The 24,102-nt window shown below is 42.5% G+C and overlaps 1 protein-coding gene across 3 annotated transcripts in view; it reads right to left on the bottom strand.

The window, feature by feature from the left end:
* Positions 1-895: 895 nt before the first annotated feature.
* Positions 896-24,102, bottom strand: part of hdac5 (histone deacetylase 5) — a 73,152-nt gene continuing 49,945 nt past the window's right edge. For all 3 annotated transcript variants that reach the window (XM_035994719.1, XM_035994716.1, XM_031292504.2), the window contains 20 exons: positions 21,994-22,110; positions 20,934-21,045; positions 20,691-20,804; positions 20,222-20,415; positions 19,670-19,788; positions 18,952-19,147; positions 14,448-14,559; positions 12,316-12,449; positions 11,958-12,078; positions 10,006-10,055; positions 9,783-9,890; positions 9,623-9,678; positions 9,381-9,468; positions 7,074-7,193; positions 5,369-5,466; positions 5,037-5,155; positions 4,674-4,807; positions 3,798-3,879; positions 3,221-3,401; positions 896-1,953 (listed from right to left, as the gene is read on the bottom strand). In XM_035994719.1, the coding sequence (XP_035850612.1) occupies positions 1,914-1,953; positions 3,221-3,401; positions 3,798-3,879; positions 4,674-4,807; positions 5,037-5,155; positions 5,369-5,466; positions 7,074-7,193; positions 9,381-9,468; positions 9,623-9,678; positions 9,783-9,890; positions 10,006-10,055; positions 11,958-12,078; positions 12,316-12,449; positions 14,448-14,559; positions 18,952-19,147; positions 19,670-19,788; positions 20,222-20,415; positions 20,691-20,804; positions 20,934-21,045; positions 21,994-22,110 (2,295 nt within the window). In that variant the 3' untranslated portion in view covers positions 896-1,913. The remainder of the gene's footprint in view (positions 1,954-3,220; positions 3,402-3,797; positions 3,880-4,673; positions 4,808-5,036; positions 5,156-5,368; positions 5,467-7,073; positions 7,194-9,380; positions 9,469-9,622; positions 9,679-9,782; positions 9,891-10,005; positions 10,056-11,957; positions 12,079-12,315; positions 12,450-14,447; positions 14,560-18,951; positions 19,148-19,669; positions 19,789-20,221; positions 20,416-20,690; positions 20,805-20,933; positions 21,046-21,993; positions 22,111-24,102) is intronic.

Raw genomic sequence — 24,102 nt, 5'->3', positions numbered from 1 at the left:
CCAACCTATTGACCGACATGACCTTTGACCTGCTGTTTGCCTGTGGAGGGCTGCACTGCCTGCCTGGTCCTGCCAGAGGAACTGGGGCTCACTGTTCAACCTCCAACAACTACAACAACCACTGCGACGACAACATCCAGCCATCCTCAACATATGTAAACACACAAACAAACAAACAAACAAACAAACAAACAAACAAACAAACAGGTGGCGGACTGATGACATCAGACCATGTGCTTATTTCCTGTCAAACAGCCAAACCTTTAAAACATCAAATCTCCAAATAGAATATATTCATAAATCCAATTTGATTGGATAAAACACTGTTTATACAGTATATATATACACACACACACACACATATACATACATATATATATGTGTATATATATGTATATATAGAGAATATTATTTTTCTTTTTTTTTTATACAAAAAGAGAAAGTATTTTGTGTTTTTATACATTTATGTATGTACAGATATAGAAAAGTGACCACACTGAGTGTGCTGTGACGTAACCGTGGGCAACAGGACAGGAGACAGTATTTACACCAACGAGGAATTATTTTAAAAAAAAAAGGAAAAAAAAAAATGGGTCGTCGTTGTAGTGTTTCATAAATGTCCCACAATCCCCTTTTAGAGAAGAAGGGGCGGGGCTCGGGTCACATGACTGTCAACCAAAAATGAGTGAAAGAGAGAGACAGAGTGAGTGAGAGGTGGCTTACGTATTTCACCCCCCCAATGAATACTGCTATAACAGGCCTGATCCTGAGACACTTAACACCAGATGCCATAAAAGTCCGGTTGAATAGTATTATTAACATTACCTTAATATTCAACGGAGACTTTTACTGGGGATTTCTAGTGTGTAATGATGGCTTTAGAGGCTTTTCTTCCCAAAAAAAAAAAAATGAAAGTCTGTTTGGGAGTACCTGGCATGAATATTGTCCAATTGAAAAGAAAAAAAATACAATTCTTAGCAGTTTTAATACATTTCTGAAATATATATTTATATCAAGTCTCATGATACTCTCTCTAACCGTCTCTCTCAAGGTTGCTTAATAGTGAGATAAGAACAAATTAAGGCATCCAGATGAAGAAACAAAGACTGAGAAATGAACTGACCGACTGAAACAACAGCAGTGCGAGTGTGTGCGTCGACATGTTTCTTCAGTCCTGATTGGCTGGTTGGTTTTGCTGAGGTGCTGCGGCGGCGGTGTTTTGTGGTTTCTGACTTGACGGCTCGTTTTGTGTGTGTGTGTGTTTTATTTTTGTTTTTATTTTAAAAGGCACCTAGTTCCTCCTCCTCCTCTGTTCATTCTAAAAAAAAAAAAAAAAAAAAAAAAAGTTTTACTCCTCCTGCGCCAGCCAAGCCCACATTCGCTCGGCCTGTCTCTCTGACTGACAGACAGACAGACGGACAAGAAGACAAGTCGTCCACTTGGTGTCTGACATTTTGAATTCCAAATTCCCCCCCCCCACAGTCATCATCCTGCTGTGGAAACAGAGGAGTAGGGACAAAACAGAAGGACAGAAGAATGATTGTGGGGAAAAAATTTGAGTGGTGCTGTGTACAGGTGGTAAAATATGCAGGTCTTGCGTGTGTCCTTGCTGACCCGCTCCTTCTCTAGGTTTCCATGGAGATGCCAACAAGTCGTCTGCTCCTCCTCGGGCTGACGGACCAGTAGAAAAGAGATGTGTCCGTTGTTCACAGTCTCCGGCCTTTTCTACTGCCTCCGTAATGTTCTCCTCAGCCAATCGGAGACCTCCACAACGACACAATTCCACTCTGTGTGTGTGTGTGTGTGTGTGTGTACCTACACACACTCTGAGGAGGAAGAGGAAAAGGAAGAGGAGGTGCCAGAAGGTGGTGAGGGTGTTGGAGTTTTTTTTTTTGTGGTGGTTTAAGCTCTTCCTACAATACAGGCTCTTCTTCCATCGGCTCCTCTGTGGACCTGAGGGCAGTTCAAAATCAAACAACGTCACATTTCCGAGCACTCGTCAACATATATCCCAGGCGTTCTCAACACATCACTCAAAGGTCTGCATCTGATTTTTATTCCAGGTCAGAGGGCCGAAATGATTGGCAATCGCAAAATAACATTCAATCAACTCACTTTTAACTTTTAAGAAAAATACATTCAAGTTGAGTTCTCTGTTTTCCTACTCAACTTTTGGACCAATTTGGGTACCGGTATTTTGTACCGTTTTTGTTGCCTTTTTCAACTTTGTCGATTTTTCCCCTGCATAGATTCAACATCACTAACAATTAATTGATCAATAGACATTTTTCATAACACAAAGTATGTGTGGGGTCCAGATTTACTTGCAATTTGGTCCAGATGCGGACCTTGGTCCAGAGTTTGAGAAGCGCTGATATGTTCAGTCATATATATATATATATATATATATAAAAATCTGTGTTGCCCGTTTACAAACTTGTCCTTTTTCATGAATATTTAATCAATTCCAAGTATTCCTTTTGGCTTTGAAATTTTACATTTGCATTTGCATGAACTAGGGTAGACGCTCCATATTCATGCGCCATCTTGAAATACGTTAGCCAGTAAGGGACATACAGGACATAGTGCTCCGCCTTCCGCTGTCACATGATAAACTCACAGGTGCTGCTAATGCTGCTAATGGGTATCGTAGCTTCCCAGGCCACGGCAAGTTTGAAGAAGGAAACATGGAGGACCACACGTATTCAGAATCCAAATTTCAGGAACAGGAGTCTTCTTTTTCTGTGTCAAACTACTCAAAATTCCATGTTTTGGTACAGTGGGTTTTAACACCTGATGCGAACCGTACGCGGGTAGGCTACGCAAGAAAACCATTGTTCTGAACAAGCGGCGTCGTCCCACTCTGTCTTTCTGCCGCGCCCCATTAGTGTCGTGTTTTACACTACGAAGGTTAAACCCTGCAATTATTCCACGGTTCACATGCATGCCTAAACTGTGGTGGTCCGTTACACATTCAACATCACTGATGCTTCATTGATCAAAAGAATGTAGCCTATTTCAAAATAGAAAACATTACACTTCCCTAATTTAATTATAACCCTGATTTAAACACTATATATTTTGGTGAAAAAGCATCAGGCTGTATGTGTTTTTGTGCTAGTTCCTGCGTGTTCTTTGGCACGAGAGCAACAAAAACGTCTGTACGGCGGATTCTCAGTCCGCTAATAACGGCGCCAAGCTATCCCAGTGCACTGCTGACCTGCTGGTTTCTGTGTTGTCAGGATCCGAGCCTGGCTGCTCGACGTCAACACTTAGGGAGGCCATGGCGCTGACTGTGTCGGCCTCGTCCTTCTCCGATTGGCCCTGAGCCCCTAGAGGACTATCCAATAGCGAGTGGCCGCTCGTCTGAGACAAACTCTGGAGACAAGACCAGTGTTTACCTGGAGGGACAGAGAGAGAGAGAGAGAGAGAGAGAGAGAGAGAGAGAGAGAGAGAGAGAGAGAGACAGGATCAGGACACGTTGTAGCGGCTCACTGGATGTGTGTGTGTATGTGTGTGTGTGTCACCATTAAAGACCATTAAATTAAATTTAAGTAATACAGCAAATTATATTTGGACTAGCGAAAGAAAGAACTACAACACCACGGAATAAAAAAACTAAAATTGTTACAATGAGCATTAGAGGTAGCGTTACATGGACGTAGGAAAATTGCGACCTGTTTGATATTATTTAAGACCTAGAACACCCCACGGAGTCCCTGGTGTGTGTGTGTGTGTGTGTGTGTGTGTGTGTGTGTGTGTGTGTGTGTGTGTGTGTGTGTGTGTGTGTTTCTTACTCTGGATCTCTATGACTCTCTCCAGCGAGGCCCAGGCTTTTGGACATGGCTGCTCCTGAGGCCACTGAAACACCGAGTCACACTGAGAGAGAGAGAGAGTGCGCGTTAACAAGAAAGGCACGAAATCCACTTCTGTGTTTTATGTTCGAGACTGAAAACACAATGCTGATGACTGAGGACCAGAATACCACTGACTGGAGGCTTCTCTTAACTTCTGTCTCAAACTGCATGTGTGCATGTGAGCTGCTTGCGTCTCAAGGAATAGTTCAACATGTTCACTTGTTCACTGTCCTTCCAAGAGTCAGGTGAGCAGTCAAATATAACTATAAATGTGTGTACATAACATAACCCGGTTATTCACTTAACCTGCTGTTCGCTAATAATTCCAGCATGTAACACCCTGGAATACAAATTGTCAGATATTTTACATTTCAGCTCATGTAACGGTGAGACAACGTGTTAAGTAGTGAGCTTTACAGGTGTTGGCAGGCGTATTCTTTTCCTCTTTGGAGAGAACCAGGCTAGTTGTTTCCCCATTTCCAGTCTGTATGCTAGCTATGCTAACCAAGTCCTGACTCCAGCTCTGTACTTAATGCACAGCTGTGAGATCAATCTTCTCATTTAACTCATACAGTGCATTTCCCAGAATGTTGAACTGTTCCTTTAACATTCAAATGGACAGTACCGTTAAATGTGAAAAAGTAGCTGCTTGTTTGTATTAGTCGCCTCAAATCACCACAGAGCGTACTAAAGACGGAGGTGCTCGGCTTACTGGCAGCGCCATATTTCCATATTGTTCATAGGGACGGTGGCCATTTATGTTTGAAGGTAAACCATGTAATAATGACTGATGGTAATCCTGTCTGTCTCTCTCACCGGGTCTCCCAGCAGCGCAGCGACGCAGGCCTCTGATGCGTCACAGATGGCTGTGAGGTCGTGACCGCCCTCCAGCGCCATGACGATGCGCCCGCCCGCCAGACCCATCAGCAGCTGCGTCAGCTGACCGAAACCTACCACACACGCACCCATCACAGTTAGGAAACACTCGTTCAAAATAGGGCTAATTAGTCTAGGACTAATAATAATGAAATGTCCTACAAATATTTTCGGTGGATTTTTCATTTAATTTAATTCAAATCGCTAAGCCCTTATTCAAAGTATGTGGCAGTCGTGCCATTGTGATAGAGTTCTCAAAAGTTGCCTCGGTCGGGTCACCATGGTAACCAGTGTAGTACTCACACTTGGCGGAGACATTGTATCCTCCCAGAGGAGACTGATGACCCTCCACTGCGTCGAAGCCTGCAGACACCAGGACCACATCTGGACTGAACTGATGGGCGATGGGCATCACCACGGTCCTACACACACACACACACACACACACACACACACACATGCATTAACCAATGCACCATGTGTACATTAGCATTCAGTACCTCCTACACTGACTATGGGAGTGCAGTCTGACTGATGAGACTATATATACCGTATATATATATATATATATATATATATATATATATATATATATATATATATATATATATAATAATTATATTGAAAATGTTTACCTAAAGGCAGTGAGGTACTCCACATCACCCATAGGTGGCTCTACTCCACCAGTCCACGCTATGTTCACATTAAAACCAACACCTGCACCTGATCCCACCTGCAGAGAGAGAGAGAGAGAGAGAGAGAGAGAGAGAGAGAGAGAGAGAGAGAGAGAGAGAAAGAGCTGTTATTACTGTGCTTCTTCTGTGATTCCTGTGTGTGTGTCTGTGTGTGCAAGTTGGTCATGGGAATATAAAATATGGACCAAAAACCAAAGAACCAGCAATATTTGTAGATTAAATTACCAATAACTACTAGAACTTGGACTTTGGTTCTATAAGAAGGTGCTAGTATGCAGTGGCGGTCAGTCAATAGTGTGCGGCGCCCCGGCAGCCACAAAACTTAATTCAGAGTCAGCAAGCTTAACTCATCATAATTACACATTTAAAAGCAGCTTTTACTTTTTAATTGTTGTAATATCATTCAAATTAAGCTATACAGTACGTAATTAACTGCAAACATGATTTTCTTTCCTAATGATCCTGCATCCATCTAATTCAAGTAAATGGGTGTAAAAAGGACACTAAACCCAAGTACACAATGTGATTCATGAGTGATTGGCTGAGTAGCCAATCAGGAGCCCACACAACTGTTGGCTGTCGCCGCCTTTGAGCTCCACTATATGCATTTTGTCATTGCAAATACAATTTTTGACAACCCCTCCCAACCCCCAACAAAAGTTCTCTCTCAGCCTCTGACGCACAAATACAATCAAAGAACAAAAAGCTAATGATATGACAGTCTCACAGTACTATATGCATATTTACATTATTCTAACTGTCACAGCAATAGCATGGCTTTATGCATCAGGCAGAAATCCCGAATATGACAACCAAGTTGTTTTCCAAGTCCAATTTGTTTGTTTTCTAGATGATCTTTCTGCTTAGTGAGAGACGGGGGAGAGATACAGAAGCCAAGCTGAGCTGTTGGATGGAGCGTGTTTGCTTCTGTGATTCAGTTATTAAGTAAATGTCTTTCTAAACAGTCTTCTGGCTGGAGAAGGAGTCAAAGCTTAGTGCACCAAGCTACGCAGACACTAACATTGCTGGAGTGTTAGGCAGAAGTCCTCAGTGCTCGGAGCCCGACCAAGGTAAATAATCACCAGCTGCCAAAGTGTTTGATCACGATGGGGCATGTGTTTTATGAGCCGGTCGCCGTTTTGTTTGTTACAGTATCTCTATTTGTACCAGCACGCAGTAAGTGAACGTGCACACGGAAGAAGACGAAAGCCCAAGACACAAATAGGTGAAACAAGATGCAGAGGAGGCGCATGAACACAAACAAATATCTTCCAAAAATGTTCAGGCTATTTCACTGATCGACAGCCGGTGGAGGCGGCGCGGCAAGAAATCTAACAATGTCCCAGCAAAAGGCAGGGAGGAAGAAGTCAACGAAAGCAATCCAAGTTTAGATGATATTTTAATGAACTGGCTTTATAAACAACGTTTTGTGAGGAAGGAAAGGCATTCATCAGGCCTCAAGAATACACACAATGTGTTTTTGTTACCCACACACTGAATTCAAGTTATTAGTAATTTTCAGAACATGGGGCATATGACACTGGTTTAACTATTTCTGAATTCTCACCTCTACTTTGTGTGTGAGTGAGTGAGTGAGTGAGTGAGTGAGTGAGTGAGTGAGTATGTGTGCGGTGTGCACGCGTACCTCCTCAGGCGCTCCGCTGCCAGGAAAGAAGTTTCCATCGTCGTAGCGATGGAGGGAGATGTAGAGGACGTTGTGGTCAGTGTAGAAGGCCTGCTGGGTGCCGTTGCCATGGTGAATGTCCTGCAGTGACAGGTCACAGTAGCATCAGAGAGAAGGTCAATGGGCTGTTATGATACAGACAGTCTGAACACACAGTTATCCACATTAGTTGTTGTTTGGCTGCACAAAAGCCTGCTGAGAATAATGGGCTTTTAACATCAAGTGTAGTACTGCGACAGCAGTGAATAAATGCAGTCATCTCTCTTCAGTCCAAAAGTACGGCTGTCCCCGAATACCAATTTTTGTGCTTCAAAGCTTGGGTATTAATCAACAGCGAATATTGGAAGCTTTGGTGGTGGCTGCAACTGATCTAGTCTCAGCGCACATTCAGACCAACAAACAAAATCAGGCGAATCGCCGCAGGGTCGTGCGGCAGCGAGAGTGCCCCTTAAACAAAAAAAATTCTAATCCCAAAATTTAAAATCGAACGAAAATCCAAATAGTCGTATATTCGGATCCAGCCCTAAAACATAGTCCAATTATATGGTGAAAAAAAGTCATCTGGTTTGAGGTAAGACCGTTTAGTCTGACAGTGTGTTTATGATAATGGACAATAAATAGCTCCTGTATAATAGTCCGTATTTAAGTTTCAGAATCAGAAAGGTTATTGCCACAGTAGAATTTGCCTTGGTGATGGCGCATACATACACAAACAAACATTTTAAACATTAAAAAGATTCAACAATAAATACAGAAACAGAGACAAAGCTATACAAAATAGCTTAATAGCTTTTTAGTTTGATACATGGTGCAGCACATTTCTGGCTTTGAATAGGAAACGTTTTGGTTTCACTGGTTATGTTCCCTTTTTAGGGGCATTTTCACACCTGTAGCTCGTTTGCTTTGGTCTGAATCAGTTGGTGAGTTTGTAAACTTGGAGCGATTTCGGTTCGGTGTGGTTCGGTTTAGTTTCACACCTGGAAAAGTCCAAGCGTACCAAAATGAGTCGTTACAAATCACGCGAGAACGTCCAACTTCTCTTATTGGTCGGATGTGTCTGGGGGCGGGAGCAAGAAAGTAAATACAGGAAGGACGTCCTGTGTTCTGGACTAGTGCATATTTCTTGCATCTCCATCGTTAAACCAGCTAATTTTATTAAAATAATCAGATATTGTTTCGCGAGAGACGTTACTACGTCTGCTCTGGTCACCGAGACTTCGCTCTGCTCTGCCCGGCGTCTGTCTCCAATTTTAGCGGCGGCTGGTTTGACCACGGAGATATGAGTGACGGATGGCGAGCTTGACCACAGTGTATTTCTGTGATAGAAACACTGCAAACTGCTACAATTTGCTGCTCTGCCGCATCGCAGATTGCTAAACACACCTGACTACAGGAGACATTAGCTCAGACATGCGGAGTATGTATAGTTGGTGCGGTTCGAGTACGGATCACGTTCTCACCACAAACCAACCGCTCCAGAGTTCGATTGAAAGCGTACCGAGACCACGTCTTCAAGCAGGTCTCAGTACGCTTGGATGGTCCGCTTTTGGTGCGCACCAGAGTTCGATTGCCGCGTTCTCACCTGCCCAAACGAACCGCACCAGCGGGGTAAACGAACTCTAGTTCGATTCAACCGATCTAAACAAGGCAGGTGTGAAAGCGCCCTTTGTTAATGAGTTAATGTTGTTAAGTCCAATTTCTCCACAAGTAATAGTTTAGCTACATAAAGTACGGGTATTTATGAGTGAAACTTTGTATATACATTGTAGTCAAATATCTACAGGTGTACTGTATATCTTTGCAGCAAAAACAGCAAGAATTTCATTAAGCTGCAGCTACTGAGGGTTGAGGGTTTTTTGGCTTACAGTACTTATATTTCATTTTGCCTCCTATGATATGAATAGTTAGCCTAATAGTCGTCTATATCCTTGACGTTCCATTTTAAATTTGGTGGATTTCTGAGGACTATGGTTAACTGCTCCTCAGATCTCTGCAGGGTAAATCCAGACAGCTAGCTAGACTATCTGTCCAATCTGAGTAGTCTCTCGCACTACTATTTTGCAGCGGCTTTGTGCAGAGGTTAGCGCCGCCCACGACGACTGTGATTGGTTTAAGGAAATGCCATTAAACCAGAGCAAGTTTTCCTCCCATCCCCGAATGCTACGTGGACTAGCCAGACCACTGTAGAACTGTAGACAATAAAAATCAGTATAATAGAAAAGTGTGTGTGTGTATGTGTGCGCACGTGTGTGTGTCAGAGCTACTCACCCAGTCCACAATGAGGATCTTGCCCACCCCTAGTTTCTGTTGCAGCAACTTGGCAGTGATGGCTACTGAATTAAAGAAACAAAACCCCCTGTTCACACACACACACACACACACACACACACACACACACACACACACACACACACACACAAGTGTACGTACATACAAAGAGTGATACAAACAGTTAGTCAGTTAGAATGTGATGTCTAGTGGTGTAACAATAATCTTGTGGGTGTACTGACATGGCAGTGGATTCCTCAGCATGGTGACCGGGTGGACGCACCACTGCAAAGCCATTCTAGTACAAAAACGGACAGAGAGTGAGGGACAGTTCAGACAATGTGTAATGTGTAACATTTTTAGAAAACTGTGTCCACTGGTGTGTATTTCCCCGTGTGTTACCTTCAGCTCTGCTGACGCCACTCTGAAGGCCAGCTCGATGACTGAGCCGACCGCCATGCGGACCGCCGCTGACGAGTGCATCTCGTTCCACACCGTGTCGCTGTCCACCTGCGGGGTGGGGTGGGGGGGTGGGGGGGCACAGAGCTCAAACCAGAGCTAAAACACTCATACACTAACAAATAGACAGAGATGGACTGACGGGCAAGCAGAGAGAGAGCCTTACCCCTATTCCTCCACAGGGAAGAACCGCATACATCTTCTGGCTGATTGGACCTGAAACAACCAATCAGAGTAGATGTTACAGATTATGTAGTGTGTGAGTCAGGATGCATTACAGATTTATTATTCAGATTAAATAAGTAAAGTTGAGTTATATGGCACTTATCACAACCAAAGTCCCAAAGTGCTTTGCATGTCAAATAAATGTAATCGATACCCAAAGAGAATCACAATAAATCACAAAGAAAAGAACATTAAAATACATTATAACACAATCAACAATCAGCTAACGCCTGACTAGAAAGATGTCTTTAGCTGCTTTTGAAAGAAAAAAAATTAGAGGCCTCCGCAAGGCAGAGCGTTCCACAGTGTAGGTGCCACTGCTTTTTAAATGCTCTGTCCCCTTAAGCAAGGTTTATTGGTAGGTGCGGCGTTCCCGGTGGCAAAATTACGAATCCTACTATGGCCACGCCAAGGCCCGCCCTACGAAGCAGCTCGATTGGTTGGGGTTAGGCATTTCTCCTCGAGTGGTTAAGGTTAGGATAGCGGATAGGTCAGAGGATAGGACCTGAACAAATGAGGTTACGTTACCTTGCGTAAGCATGGACGCCTGGCCAATAGTAGTGATTGAAGGGCGGATCTTGGTGTGGTCATAGTAGGATTCGTAATTTCGCTTCCCGGTCCGAGGTGCGCGCGCACCATAAAATGACGTCATAACAGCTGTCGTTTCCAGCTCGAAGGCTGCCCTTTCAGTTCAACACGGTTGGCTGGGAAGAGCAGGTTCGCCTCTACAACGGAGCAATTAAAGGTTGCACAGTATGGAACCATGTGATCAGATTTGCCGCAGTTCTCCAGGGGTGTGGGCGGTACACAATATGCGCACAAGGGAATCCCCGATGGCCACAATCTGACGTCATTTAGGAAAGACCCCATTGTAGACTCCCACGTTGACGGCAGCTCCGTCAGTGCACACCGACACCAACTTCTTCTTCCACTCATCTCCTACACCACAGGCATGGAATAACTGAACTAGCCCGTCCACGATGTTCTGCGCCGCTCGATTAACACCCAAATTAATTCATCCGATGAAATCTGAGGAAAACTCTCCGCTACTGGACAACGTACACAATTTCCAGCTCCACTTTTGTTATGTCTTCTGATCTGTCAAAGAGCACACCGCAAAATTAAGCTACCTTTAATTTTTCACTCAACTTTGAGCTGATTGTCTGTGCGATGCACTGCATAATGCGCGTACCTCCTTCTCGTGAGTGGTATGTGGCCCCGAAATTGACTTTGCCTTTGCCTTTGCTTGACTAGCCTTTTGAAAAGCGGGATATCCTCCTCATACTGTATGAGCGCATAGGACGTGCATGTTTCGCTTTGTGAAAGGCCAACAGGAACATATTAACACAGTGCTTGACGCTGTTCTTCATTCATTTTGTCCCGCCACCTGTTAAGAGGATGAGGGGATGTCTGACTCTGGATGCGCCTGTTATCAATAGTTTGCACTATGTTCATGTGCTCATCACTCTTGTCATGCTTTTCAAAAGCTGGATGACTGAAATGTTTTGTCCCTGTGTAAAATGTACTGCTTTTATCCGCGAGATTGGGATTTTCACAGCATATTTTGCACCACATCTCAGTCCGGTTGTCATCGGTCGGTAGCCAAAGGTCTCTCCTGAAGCCACTTTTCTGCAAAAACAACGTTTCTTGTTTTCAGGTTCAGTCTGGCATTTCTTTGTAGGTGGCTGAATGACGAGTAATTACTTAACGTGGCTTGCTTCTTGGATTTTTCCATGAACGATAGCAAATCCTAAAATCTGAGAAATAATGTGGAAAAACGAGTGTGGGACAAGGACTTGACATGCTTGTCAAAGTACTAACTATTTAGGGATATACAGTACGTCACTCAGACAGACACACAGACGACACACAGACAGACAGACAGACAGTTACCCAGCAGCTTCTTGTGGTCCAGTTTGTGTCGATTCAGCGGACTGGTTCCATACAGCAGAGTGTGGAACTCTGAATGGACAGACTGGATCTCATCCAGAGACGCTTTACGCCCCCGAATCCTCTGTTCACACACAGACAGAGACAGAGAGCGACTGAGTAAGGAGTTTGAACATTTTTAATTTGCGAAAGAAATTTAATGAGAAGAAAAAAAAAACAAAAAAAAACACAACAGATATTTGGCAATTGCTCGAATCACTTTACTATTGTAAACCACTTTTTTTTTTAAATGAGAAACAGATATTTACATGAAGCCTTTGTGTGTGTATGTGTGTATGTGTGTGCGTGCGTGCGTGCATACCTCACAGCGGCCCAGCAGGCCCGTCTCCTGCAGTCTGGACCAGATGCTTTGCACCCTCCCAGCATGCTCTGGGTGGATGTGAGCATTGCCACAAACACACTGATGCTTCAACATCAGACTGTCGTACACAAGCCCTGGAGAGAGGGAGAGATAGAGAGAGAGAGAGAGAGAGAGAGAGAGAGAGAGAGAGGGGGATGTAAATACTAATAATCCAAGAATAGCCTGTAAAAATGAAAAGCTGGAACCACATGATCGCTGGGTAAAAAAAATAAAGAAATATTTGAATATACAGAAAATGGCAACATTATAACATACAGATAAATTATTAGGGTTGCACGACATGAGGAAAATATGCGATATGCGATATGGCAAAAACAACATTACTCGTGATAAATAAACAGGTATTAAAGTGTGCTCAGCTCTGCATTTCTGCAGCTTTCAGTATTCTGGCTCAAATACATGAAAAGCAGCACTAAAAAAAGCATGACAGTTACACTTTAAAGTGCCGTTTTCTACTGATATTTTCTGTTCGTGTCTTTCGCGATATGTCGCGACATTGTTATTGCGCCAGTTGATATTGCGATGACATTAAAAAACACATATTGTGCAGCCCTATAAAATACTATAATTTCCCCAGTATAAAAACACGTGTGCGTTAATGGTCCTCCACAGTGTATCTTGTAGTAAGAAATAAGCACCACAAGATGTCAGTAGCTACCAGTGAACTGTGTGTGAAACATGCAGGACAAAATACTTTGTACTCAGTAGACACACTTGAGTAAGAACCTAGGATGTGACACACACTTTGAATGCCTTATCTCAATCCACTATTTACATCGCAAGAAATCAGGACTCGTCATTCACAGAGGTTATATATGTTTCTCTGACACTTGGGTGGAGACCGCCTGCACAACAAAGCCGGGCTACCTCTTGCTAAACAAACACACACACATTTTGATTTTGCGTGTGTATTTTTACATGGTGGAGATGACAAAGTGGCTTTTAAAAAATCCACTTTAAAACTGAAACAAGGCTGCAAACACAAATGTTTCTGTTAAAGGGTAACTACCATTTTTTTTTAACCTATTTTCCTATGTTTTTGTGTCTAAGTGACTGATGGGAACAACAATCTTTGACACTGGTCCAGTATTAAGCGAGATCGCTGCAGTCGGCAGCGGAGAAACAAGCTACAATGTCAGTAATAGGGCAATTGTCCAGCTTGTATTTACCTTCACAAAGGTGATAGTTTTGCTGCTGACAGACTCAGATTATTATTGTAAGTGTCTGACAACATTATGGAAAGGCTCCCTTCAGAGATAGACCTTTAAAAGCTCTTTGAGACCTTTCTTGTAAATCGGTAAACTATGAGTGAGTTGTGATGGTTGGAAAAGTAGAAAGACGACCCAAAACGGCTTTTCATAGTTTTATTTTGTTTCTGACTTTGATTGAATTGTATTTGACGCTGCTAAAGTGACATTTCGCGGAGGTTTTTATGTTCATAAAAAGGATCTTACTCTTTAACATCTTCCTTAGAAATCCATTCCATAATGTTGTCAGACACTTAGAATAATAATCTGAGCCTGTCAGCGGCAAAACAAGCACTTTTGTGAAGGTAAATACAAGCTGGACAATTATCCTATTAACTGACATTGTAGCTTGTTTCTCCGCTGCCGACTGCAGCGATCTCGCTTAATACTGGACCAATGTCAAAGATTGTTGTTCCCATCAGTCACTTAGACACTATAACATAGGAAAATAGGGTCCTTCATCAAAATTAATTTGATTAAATCTTCCCACCTTCAATCTAAAACCAATGTTCAAATACTGTACTGGGTTTGTACTGACAGCAAACCACGGCAACAGCAAATTAATGCAGAAAAGCTGAAGCAAAACATATTCATCTTCATACTTGAACGCGACCAAATATATTCCAGGATACAGGAAATTAACTACAATAGACAAAAACGCTTCTGTCAGTTCACATACTGTAGCTCACCCGGACCGGTCAGCCAACTGTTCTGCGGCTCCTTGTTGCTAGGCAACAAACATGGTGTCTTACAGTAGGCGGACTGACACTGCTGATGTCAAACTCTCGTCCGATAACAAACCAGATGTGCACGCCAAATGCTGACCTGTGGTGAAGAGGTGTTTGATGGGATTGACAGTGGCTGCAGGGGACGACTGCGCTCTTCCCAGAGGTCTATGGGGCAACAAGGACTGGAACACACCCAGCTGCTGCAAGGCCTGATGGGAAGGGAAAGTGAGACAGAGAGAAAGTTATGATTCATAGCAGGATGAATCCGGGATCAGTCCATTCACTGCAATCGAGGTGTGTGTGTGTGTGTGGGTGTGTGTGTGTGTGTGGGTGGGTGTGCGTGCGTGCAACAGAGCAGCATGCTTAACACCAACACCCCTCCCCTCTCTCCCCATCATCATCATCATCATCATCATCATACACACACACACACACACACACACACACACACACACACACACACACACACACACACACACATATATACACACACATACACAGAAATGACTATAATTCTAAAAACTGACTGATTTAACAGACCGATCGTTTGATTGATAACACTTTTTAGGATGATGACGACAACTATTACATTTGTGTTTAGTTTTCATGGAACTTTTCCTGAAAACTTGACTGATCATCAACCTCCACAGAGTGATTTTAAGGTTTGTCCAAATTCTGCAGACGAACTCACTCACACACACGCACACACACACATTCACATTCACACACACACATTCTGTAGTTTCTATATATAGGGAGTGTTGCTGTGCTCCCTGCTGCGAACTGCATGACTCATCGTGTGGGTGGACACTAAACACACACTCTTCAAGACATACAGACGTACAGAAGACACACAGCAATGAGTCCAGTGGTTGAGTCACCAGCTGGTGATGTCACTGAAGCGTCAGCAATTGTGTGTGTGTCAGTCTGCCTGCTGCTAAAGTTCCACTGGACACCCAGCGGCGAGGCTCTCTCATACTGTATATAATACATATACATATATACATACATACATACATACACACATATATATATATATATATATATATATATATATATATATATATATATAAATACACATGTCACACAAAATGAAATGTGCAATTCATTTATATTCAAATCCTACCCTTTTCTGTTTCAGTAAAATGTCAAAGCTTTTCTTTTAATGACTCATCCTGTACTTGTAAAATAAAAAAATTAAAAAATATCATTCAGTTATACGGACTGATCCATTCATCCTGAAGCACAAACGCCCCCCCACAGTGAACATGGGTCAGAGCGGTCTATTTGGGCGTGAGGAGGCAGGAGGAAAAAAAAAGAAGCATTGAAGCGTGTAGGCTACGTGCGGAAGACATCTCTGTCAGCACTCCTGCTAATCTTTAACCTTCGTGTTGCCTTCCCGTCGACCATGAACTTGTTGTCCTTCCGGGTCAAAAATTGAAAAACTTTTTTCAACGTTTTTGTCCCTTTTTTTTTCCAATGCTTTTGACGCTTTTTTTTTTTTTTTTTTTTAAATTCATGGTCAATAAACCTAATTTATAAGGCATTATACCAAATTTTTTAGTTAAAAAAAAAGCAGAAATTCTGAATTATTTTGACTATTAGTTAAGATCAAAGGATGTTGAGTGGATCACAGACTGTAAAACTTTAGTCAGGATACGGTTTCGAAACCATTACATTTTTTTTTTTAGGAAAAGCTATAAAATTGAATAAAACACCCAAAATTGAATGGAAATAATCATAATTTTTTTTTTTAAATGTTGTTTGGGTTTTGCGGAAGTTGAGACAGTTCAGAGTAGAAAACGACATGATGACAATGATTTTCCATTGCTCTTTTGTTGAGATTATTTTAACTTTCTGCTCCATTGCCTGGTATTTGTCTTTGTCAGTGACAAACAAAAAATAAGCTACACAGGATAGTTAACATGGCCAGCAAGATTGCTGGACATCGGTTAAATTCTCTGACCACGATCTGCGAATCCAGGGTGGTGAGGAAAGGACAAGCAATTTGCGATGACGGGCTACATCCCCTATTCCAGGCGTATGAGGTGCTGCCATCAGGCAGAAGATATAGGGTGCCGTCCTTACAAACCAACCGGGCTCGCAAATCATTTATTCCTACCAGCATTGCACTACTGAATAAGTTAAGGAATCCTTGATCCTTTCTGTGTGATAATACTGCACTTTGGTATAGTACTAAAATGTCACTGGTGCTATCGACACTGTACGTTACTATTTTATGTAGAGATATTTGGTGTTGTGTATTGTTGTTGGGGGGGGGTTAGTGGTCCTGTTGTTGTCTATGGTCTGTTGTCTGTCTGTCCGTCTGATGATCTGTACGGTGCAAGATGAATTTCCGAAAGGATCAATAAATGTCTATCTATCTATCTATCTATCTATCTATCTATCTACAACGTACATCCATGTCATTTTTGGGCAATTTGATTTTAAGAAACCCATATTTCTGGTATTAAAAACAACACAAGGGTTAAAAGAGGACTCCTTTTAGCAATGCATTACTATGACATTGTTGGTCTTGTGATGGACAGTTAAAAAAAAATAGATATGCATTCCATGCATTCTTTTTTTGTCCCCTTATTGCCTACATTATCCACAATGTATTCCGGATCAACGGAAGTACATACAAAGAGTGATACGCAAATGCGATGCAGCTCAGGATTTCTATGTGGGGGAAAAAAAAAATTGTGCAAAGGTGAAAAAAAACACCTGAAGCCATTTCAAGGTTTGGACTTAAGTAACAGTCCAACCGTTGATGAGTCAGATAGCTAACACAGAACAACATCTGTAACAGAGCAAAACACAGTGAAACAGATAACAGCGAGAGGTCGGCTGATGATGCATTTGTGTGATTCATCCCTCTGTGGGATGATTCTGCGTAACCAAAATGTCCTGAGTTGAAGACTAGCCTGAGACCTTAGAGCAGTGCTTCCCTATTTTTGTTTTTTAATCTGACGTACCCCAGCATTCCTATCTGACGTGCCCCTAAATCGACCCCACTCATCATGTTCTAAGATTTTTAAGTAGCTGTTGAAGGGTTTCTACAGGTTTCATCAAGTCAAATTTAAGACTTTTTAAGACCATTATGATGAATGCAATGTAAAGGTGCTGTAGGTAGGATTGTGAAGATCCTGGATTTAGACAAAAAATTTGAACATCAACAACTTCTCAGTCCCTCCCCTCCTTTCCGCTAAAGCCCAAAATGGTCTCCTAAGCCCCTCCCCCCACAAGGGAGAATGAATGCGTGTGCCTGAGCAGTGATTGACACGCAGTTAGACACCCCCCCCCTGGCCCTGATTGGTGCATCTAAACAGGGAGCTGTGGATTTTTGCAAATCCCACTACAGGCTGTAGGTGGTGTCAGAGGAGCTGGATTTTTTTAATTACCTGCTTCATGTAGTTCTACTGGAACATAGGGTCAGTTTCAGCAAATATGACAGAAAGTTAGTTTTATGAGTCTTACCTACTGCACCTTTAATTTTCCGGCCATACACCCAGCGTTCCCTGGTAGGAAGCAGTAGGCTTTAAATGCGTTGTTTGCAACTGGCTTTAACAAAGCCCTAAATTAAGTTTAGAAACTGAACCGTTTTTTATGTCTGTGGTACAAATCCCAAAGAGACTCGCGCCAAAAACACGCAAGCTGATTGGCTGCAATATAAGTTGCACGTTGGTCTCATTTGTAGTCGTATACAGCAAATTACAGTATATTTGGACTACAAAAGAAAGAACTACAACACCACAGAGTCAAAAAGAAGAAAAAAAAACATTCTAAAGCACTGCGGGAGCATTTCAATGAGCATTGGAGGTAGGAAAATTAAAGGAGAATTCCAGTCAATTTCAACACGTAGCTCTGTTGTTTGTAAGTTTGGAGTGCTGTCAGTAGCGAGAAAAACGAAAACAATCAGTGCTGCCTACAGCGTGTTATCCTCCTGCTACAGTTTGCACCCAGGAGGCTGAAACAGGGCAAGTTTTAAACGTGCTTTTAGCCTCTTAACATGTTCGAAATGTCATTACAAGTGCCTACCCATGTGAAGTGATTCCTTCCGAGTGAACACAGTGAATCTGACTGCAGTAGATGTGAAAGAAATGCATAAAAGTTGTGCAATTCAGCTCTGTTTAGTTCCGGTGTTGAGACGGCAAGATGAGTGCTTAGGGACCGTCTACAAACTACAACACCGAAAAGAGATACAAAAATATTTTCAAAAATAGGCATATGCTTGTTTTTTAAAAGTAAGTGCTGTAGTACAACTAGCAGGAGACAAGTTATAATTGAGGTAAGTTTGGAGACACTACCTTATTTAATCATTCAATAAATTCATATTTTTGTTACAAAACTGTTACAATTGTTAACATTTAAGTTGGATTTCTTTGAAGTCATACTAATATGCCTTGGAGAGGCAGAACCTGTAGCTTTCAACCATTTCTTTTACTTTTGGCTCACTATTTCAAATCACTATCTTAGAATATCAGCAGGTGGGAGTGAGTGTGTGGAGCTGCTGAGATACACTGGGACTTTTTGTGGTAAAAAAACAAAAAGCAAAAATTAAGCCCATTCAGAGAGAAACGTTGTGTTCACACACGAACCTGCGTGTAGCTCCCGCTCTCCTCTTCGTCGCACTCCCTCAGCTGGATGGCGTCGTCTTCCTCTTCCTCTTCATCCAGCTCGCTCTCTGTACTCTCCCCCTTCACGCGCATGCCTCCGTGCTCCTCCTCGCCCTTCACGTGCACAACGGCCTGCTCGGAGGAGGGTGTGCTGTCGTCTGACCCCTCCTTCTGAAGCCTACATTTGGTTTGAATAACACGTAAGACTTAAAGACAACAAGCAGATGTTTACATCAATTACATCAACAATTACATACAGCAAATAGAATAGAATCAAAAACAATAATCTGTCATTAGTCTAGATCGACGACGAGTTCATTTACTGGGTACACTGGTAAGAGCAAATAACCAATATCCAGCTGATTTAAATACCTCACGTTACTGTATTGTGTGAATACTGCATGTGGCGTTTTCTTTTGCGGCGCGCAAATGTTCCACTAAAACAAGTTCCTTCCTGAGACTATTTTGCAGAGCCACCGTCGCTGGGTCCGGAGCTCAGCGCCGCCCAAGATGATTGTGATTGGTTTAAAGAAATGCAAACAGTGGCCAGGTTAGCTCAGTTGGTAGAGCAGGCACGCATATGTAGAGGTTTATTCCTTGACGCAGAAGGTCCAATAAATAAATAGTAATAATAATAATAAAAGTAAAATAATCTTTAAAAAAAAGAAAAGCAAACAATGCAGTGTATTTCTCTCCACACCTGTGAAGGCTCGCCCCTTCGTCGTCCTCCTGCATGTCATTGGTCTCTGTTAGCTCCTCCTCTGTCTCCTCTGGGTGGGTGGGCGGCGGCCTGGGAAGCTCGGTCCCCTTGGATAGCATCTGCACACACAAGGAGATGTTAGTGCGTGAACGTGTACATGTGTGTGTGTGTGTGTGTGTGTGTGTGTGTGTGTGTGTGTGTGTGTGTGTGTGTGTGTGAACATATAGACAGTGCAATTAATCAAATCTTGATCGCAATTTCGCTTTCGGCTCCTAACAATCACAGAAACAATGTAAAGGAGTAAAAGCCATTATTTTGCACATTACATTGTGCAAGTAAACTCGTGTTCCGAAGGGGAGGTCAAAAACTTCAACGGGAAAAGTATTAAGGGGAAACTTCACAGTTCAAAAGGGGTTTTCACTGTTGATTTGTGTCACTGCTTCTATAAATGCAACTGTCCAAAAAGTCAAGGACCAATCGTGTCGACCAAAACACCTGTGATTATGATTGTTGTTTTCCATAACCGAGCAGCCCTATGAACATGTACTGTACCTTGTAGTGTTTCTCCAGGAAGTGCTGGTGTTGCTGCTGGACCACCAGCTGCTGCAGGGCCTGGGGGGACTGGGGCAGAGGTGCACTCTGGGTCCGAGCCAGCGGTCGATGGCGAGGCAACTTGTTGACGGCCCGCATGCCGCTGGGCACGCCTCTCTCTGCCGTAACCAGCGGCGACTGGCTGTACATGGGGACTAAGTGGGTGGAAGGTCATAGCAGAAAGAGAAATGGGTCTGGATACTATGGGTGGACACTACCGTGACTGTTAGCATGCACTTTTGGGTTTATGAGTCATTCCTTAAGAAAATTTAACGTTTTTCAATACAAACATTTCTATTTATTACATTACATTTTTTGGCCTGAAGTTTCTGCATGAGTCCCTCAGAGCAGTGTGTGTGTGTGTGTGTGTGTGTGTGTCTGTCTGTCTGTCTGTCTGTCTGTCTGTATGGTTGTGTCTGTCTGTATGTACCAGCTAGCATTGCAGTCTGTTGTCTGGCCTGCTCCAGCAGTAGTACATGTTGCAACAACGAGGAATGGGCAGAATGAGAGGTGGGGGGCGGTGTCTCTACCTCATGGCCCACCCCTGCAAAAAAAACAAAACATTATTAATTCAATTCAGTTAACTTAAGAAGGGGACAGTGCAAATTAATAATAATATAATAATTAAAGCAAAAAAACTTAAGTGAACTTGAGGAGCTATGGTAAAGCTTACCTGCAGGTAGGGACGATGTGGAGAGAAACTTCCCTGTTAGAGCTCCGCCCCCTCGCAGTGATTGGATGGCTTGCCGCTCAGCCTCTTGCTGGTTAGACAGTGCCTGGGAGGGCTGTAGAGGGGAGGGGGCATTACCAAAGTTACCCCACAGACAAGTCTAGGTAACCACCACACAACCATTAGTGTGTTGATAAAATCAACTAGTAAAAGGGATCATTCCAGCCTAGAAATGTGAAGCCTGACCTGTGTACTTCTGGGTAAAATACTATAAACTATTGTTTAAAAAAACGACTGTAAACTTTGAGTGGTGAATATGCCCCATTTATCATTGTAGACTGAATTTGCAACAGTAACTAAGGGCTAAGTGGGAATTGTCCCGCCCACTGAGGACAGAGAAAATTTTCAGCAGTAACCCTAAATTGTATCTATTGAGAAGACTTATTGTTTTCTATAGGAGCTAGTGTTGGATACTTACAGTATGCGTTATTGTGTGCCTATGTTTTTCTGTAGGTCAGGGGTCAGCAACCTTTAATATCAAAAGAGCCATGAAAAAATAAAAAATCTGTCTGGAGCCGCAAAACATATTTGAGCCTTGAGGTAACAGCCTAATAAATCAAAATTAGCAATTGCGATGTTTGTTGTCATTTTTGTCCATTTGATCCAATTCTTAACTGTACATTTGCTCTGCTCTGGTTTCTGCAGCAGTTCAAAACTGTGCATGTTCTGTAAATGTCTTTTAATAAAATTCTTTGGATTTTGAATCCATAGCTAGTCTATGGAAACTCAAGCCCGTAACGACGCACTGGCTTGGTTGACTGAAATGTTATGTAGCCTACATGGAAAATGTTTGAATGACTCTAGGCCTACAATAGAAAACTAAAATGTTAAAACTAAAATAACCATTATTCATCACTTTTTATGAAAGACACAGGTAGCCACTTGAGAGGGGCGCAGGTTGCAGACCCCTGGTGTAGGTGAGTGTGTGTGTGTGTGTGTGTGTGTGTGTGTGTGTGTGTGTGTGTGTGTGTGTGTGTGTGTGTGTTGTGTTGTGTCGACCCACCGTGATGTGTGTGTTGGCAGGGAGCCCCAAGGAGATATTCGGCAAGGAGGGCGAGGTGTAGAGATTCAGAGGACTTAATGTCCCATCAGCCCCCAGCGTCTGATGAAGAGATCTCAGCTGCAGACAGACAGACAGACAGACACATAGGCAGACTGGTTAGTTGTGTCTTGCTCTGTGGAATCCTAGCGGCAATTGAGAAGGTGATCTGACGGTCATACGCGGTACTGTAGATTAATTCAAGTTGCTATGGTAAACTTTGTTTTTTAACATCTACAGTAAGCACTGACTAACATCTTTCTTAATTAAGTCATTTGGCTCTCTGAATCCTCTTTCGAGAGCTGGATTCATTGGATTGGCTGCTTCAATACATAATAAAACATTAGCTCATATCCCTCTCAAACACATCTGCTAATAATCAAAGTCGTCCAGCCGTTGCATCCCACTTCATGTTTACACTCCACATTTCAATCCCCATATAAAAGCTAACCTGCACATATTGGGATTAATGATGATGCTTGTGAGCCGGCATTTACAAGCCTCATTATCCCTGTTAAAATACAAGTAGGAAGACCATTTCCAAGAAATGATGTTTCTGTGCAGCACTTAAATTCAACATGAGTCTTGTTAGCTTTGATGCCCACTACTTGCTTACCGGATATACTGTAATATCCACATTGCGTTCTTAAGGAAGTATTTGATTAGTTTGATTACAGTTAGCCCCATAATAAAGACTTCCAAAGTGAGTTATGCCCCATCCTCCTTCAAGCATGCCACCATTCAACCTAGACCAGTTCCAGTTTGTTTCAGTTATGATTGATAATTTTTCTTTTCTGCTACGGTCTCTTGTGGTGTACACCAAGGTTCCATTTTAGGCCCTATTTACTTTGCATTAAGTATGCTTTTGCTGGGATCTGTTTATAAAAACATATAACATTCCTTATCATAGCTACACTGACATCATGCAGCTATCTTTTCCTGCAAAACCAAGCAAACACATGATCTTCAATCTATTCTAAGCTGACTTAAACGTACAACACATAATTTTCTGCCGTTAAGGGTCTCTCAATCAAAACAATAACAAAAGACTAGTGCATAATGCTGTCACTGCAGTCAGCTTCTCCCAGAAGGATTTAGTGCTCGTCGGCAGAGAGCTGCCACATTCTGCTCAGTTGCATCTCTGATAACTCAAGATCCAGACGTCCAATAAAAAAAAAAAAAAACGGCCAAGATCTAAAAAAGTATTTTGTAAAAATGTGGATAAAAGTCAATTTATGACAGATCACAACGCTTGAAGCATGCGCAAAGGGGATATTGCGCCATCGAGAGGCTGCAACCAAATGACACTTGGATTAAAATGACAAATTTCTCTGGATTTGAACATTGCTGGAAACATGTGGGATTCATTTAAGTACACAACTCAACAAAATATATAACATACGTAGGTCTAGCCATTTTAAGTCTACATCCACGCCGTTCCACTTCTGGGATTGCTCCGGTGCCGCCGGAAATTCCGCCGGATATCTTTCATTTTGGCCAGATGTCCCTTACCTTCCTCTTTCTTTGTGTTGGCATCTTAAACTTGGTGGATTTATGAGGCCTATATTTGTGAATTTCTCATGCTACGACTGTGCAGGTTACAGTGTGTTTAGTTACGGCTACGTTAGTTACGGCTAAGTTGGTTAGGGCTACGTTAGTTACGGCTAAGTTGGTTACGGCTACGTTAGTTCCATTTTATTTCAGTATTTGTTAATTAGTGATTAATAACCTTCTGTTTGTTAAAGCCTCTGAACACCCATGCAGGTGATTTAATGCATTTTGGCTGATTGGACCTCTGCTCAGATTGAAGGTGGGTCGGAGCTCAGATGGGAATTTATTAGGTCACAAGTCTTTTCGACCAATAAGAATGACAAAGGTGTCATTTTCCCGCCCTAAGAGGGACAACAAAGCTAACAAGAGGTTTAGGGAGATGTCAATCAATCAGTCTATACACACCCACACAGTCCTGGGAAGAGGTCTAATCAGCTAGGTTAAATGAAAACACCTGGTGTTCAGGGCCTTTAACAGATAATAGTAGTTATAAGAGCTGTGACATTAATGTACCTTTCTTGG

This window comes from Sander lucioperca, chromosome 2, assembly GCF_008315115.2.
Source record: "Sander lucioperca isolate FBNREF2018 chromosome 2, SLUC_FBN_1.2, whole genome shotgun sequence".
NCBI classification, from domain to species: domain Eukaryota; kingdom Metazoa; phylum Chordata; class Actinopteri; order Perciformes; family Percidae; genus Sander; species Sander lucioperca.
Note: the sequence above shows the minus strand (reverse complement) of the source record. Positions and strands in the feature narration are given on the sequence as shown.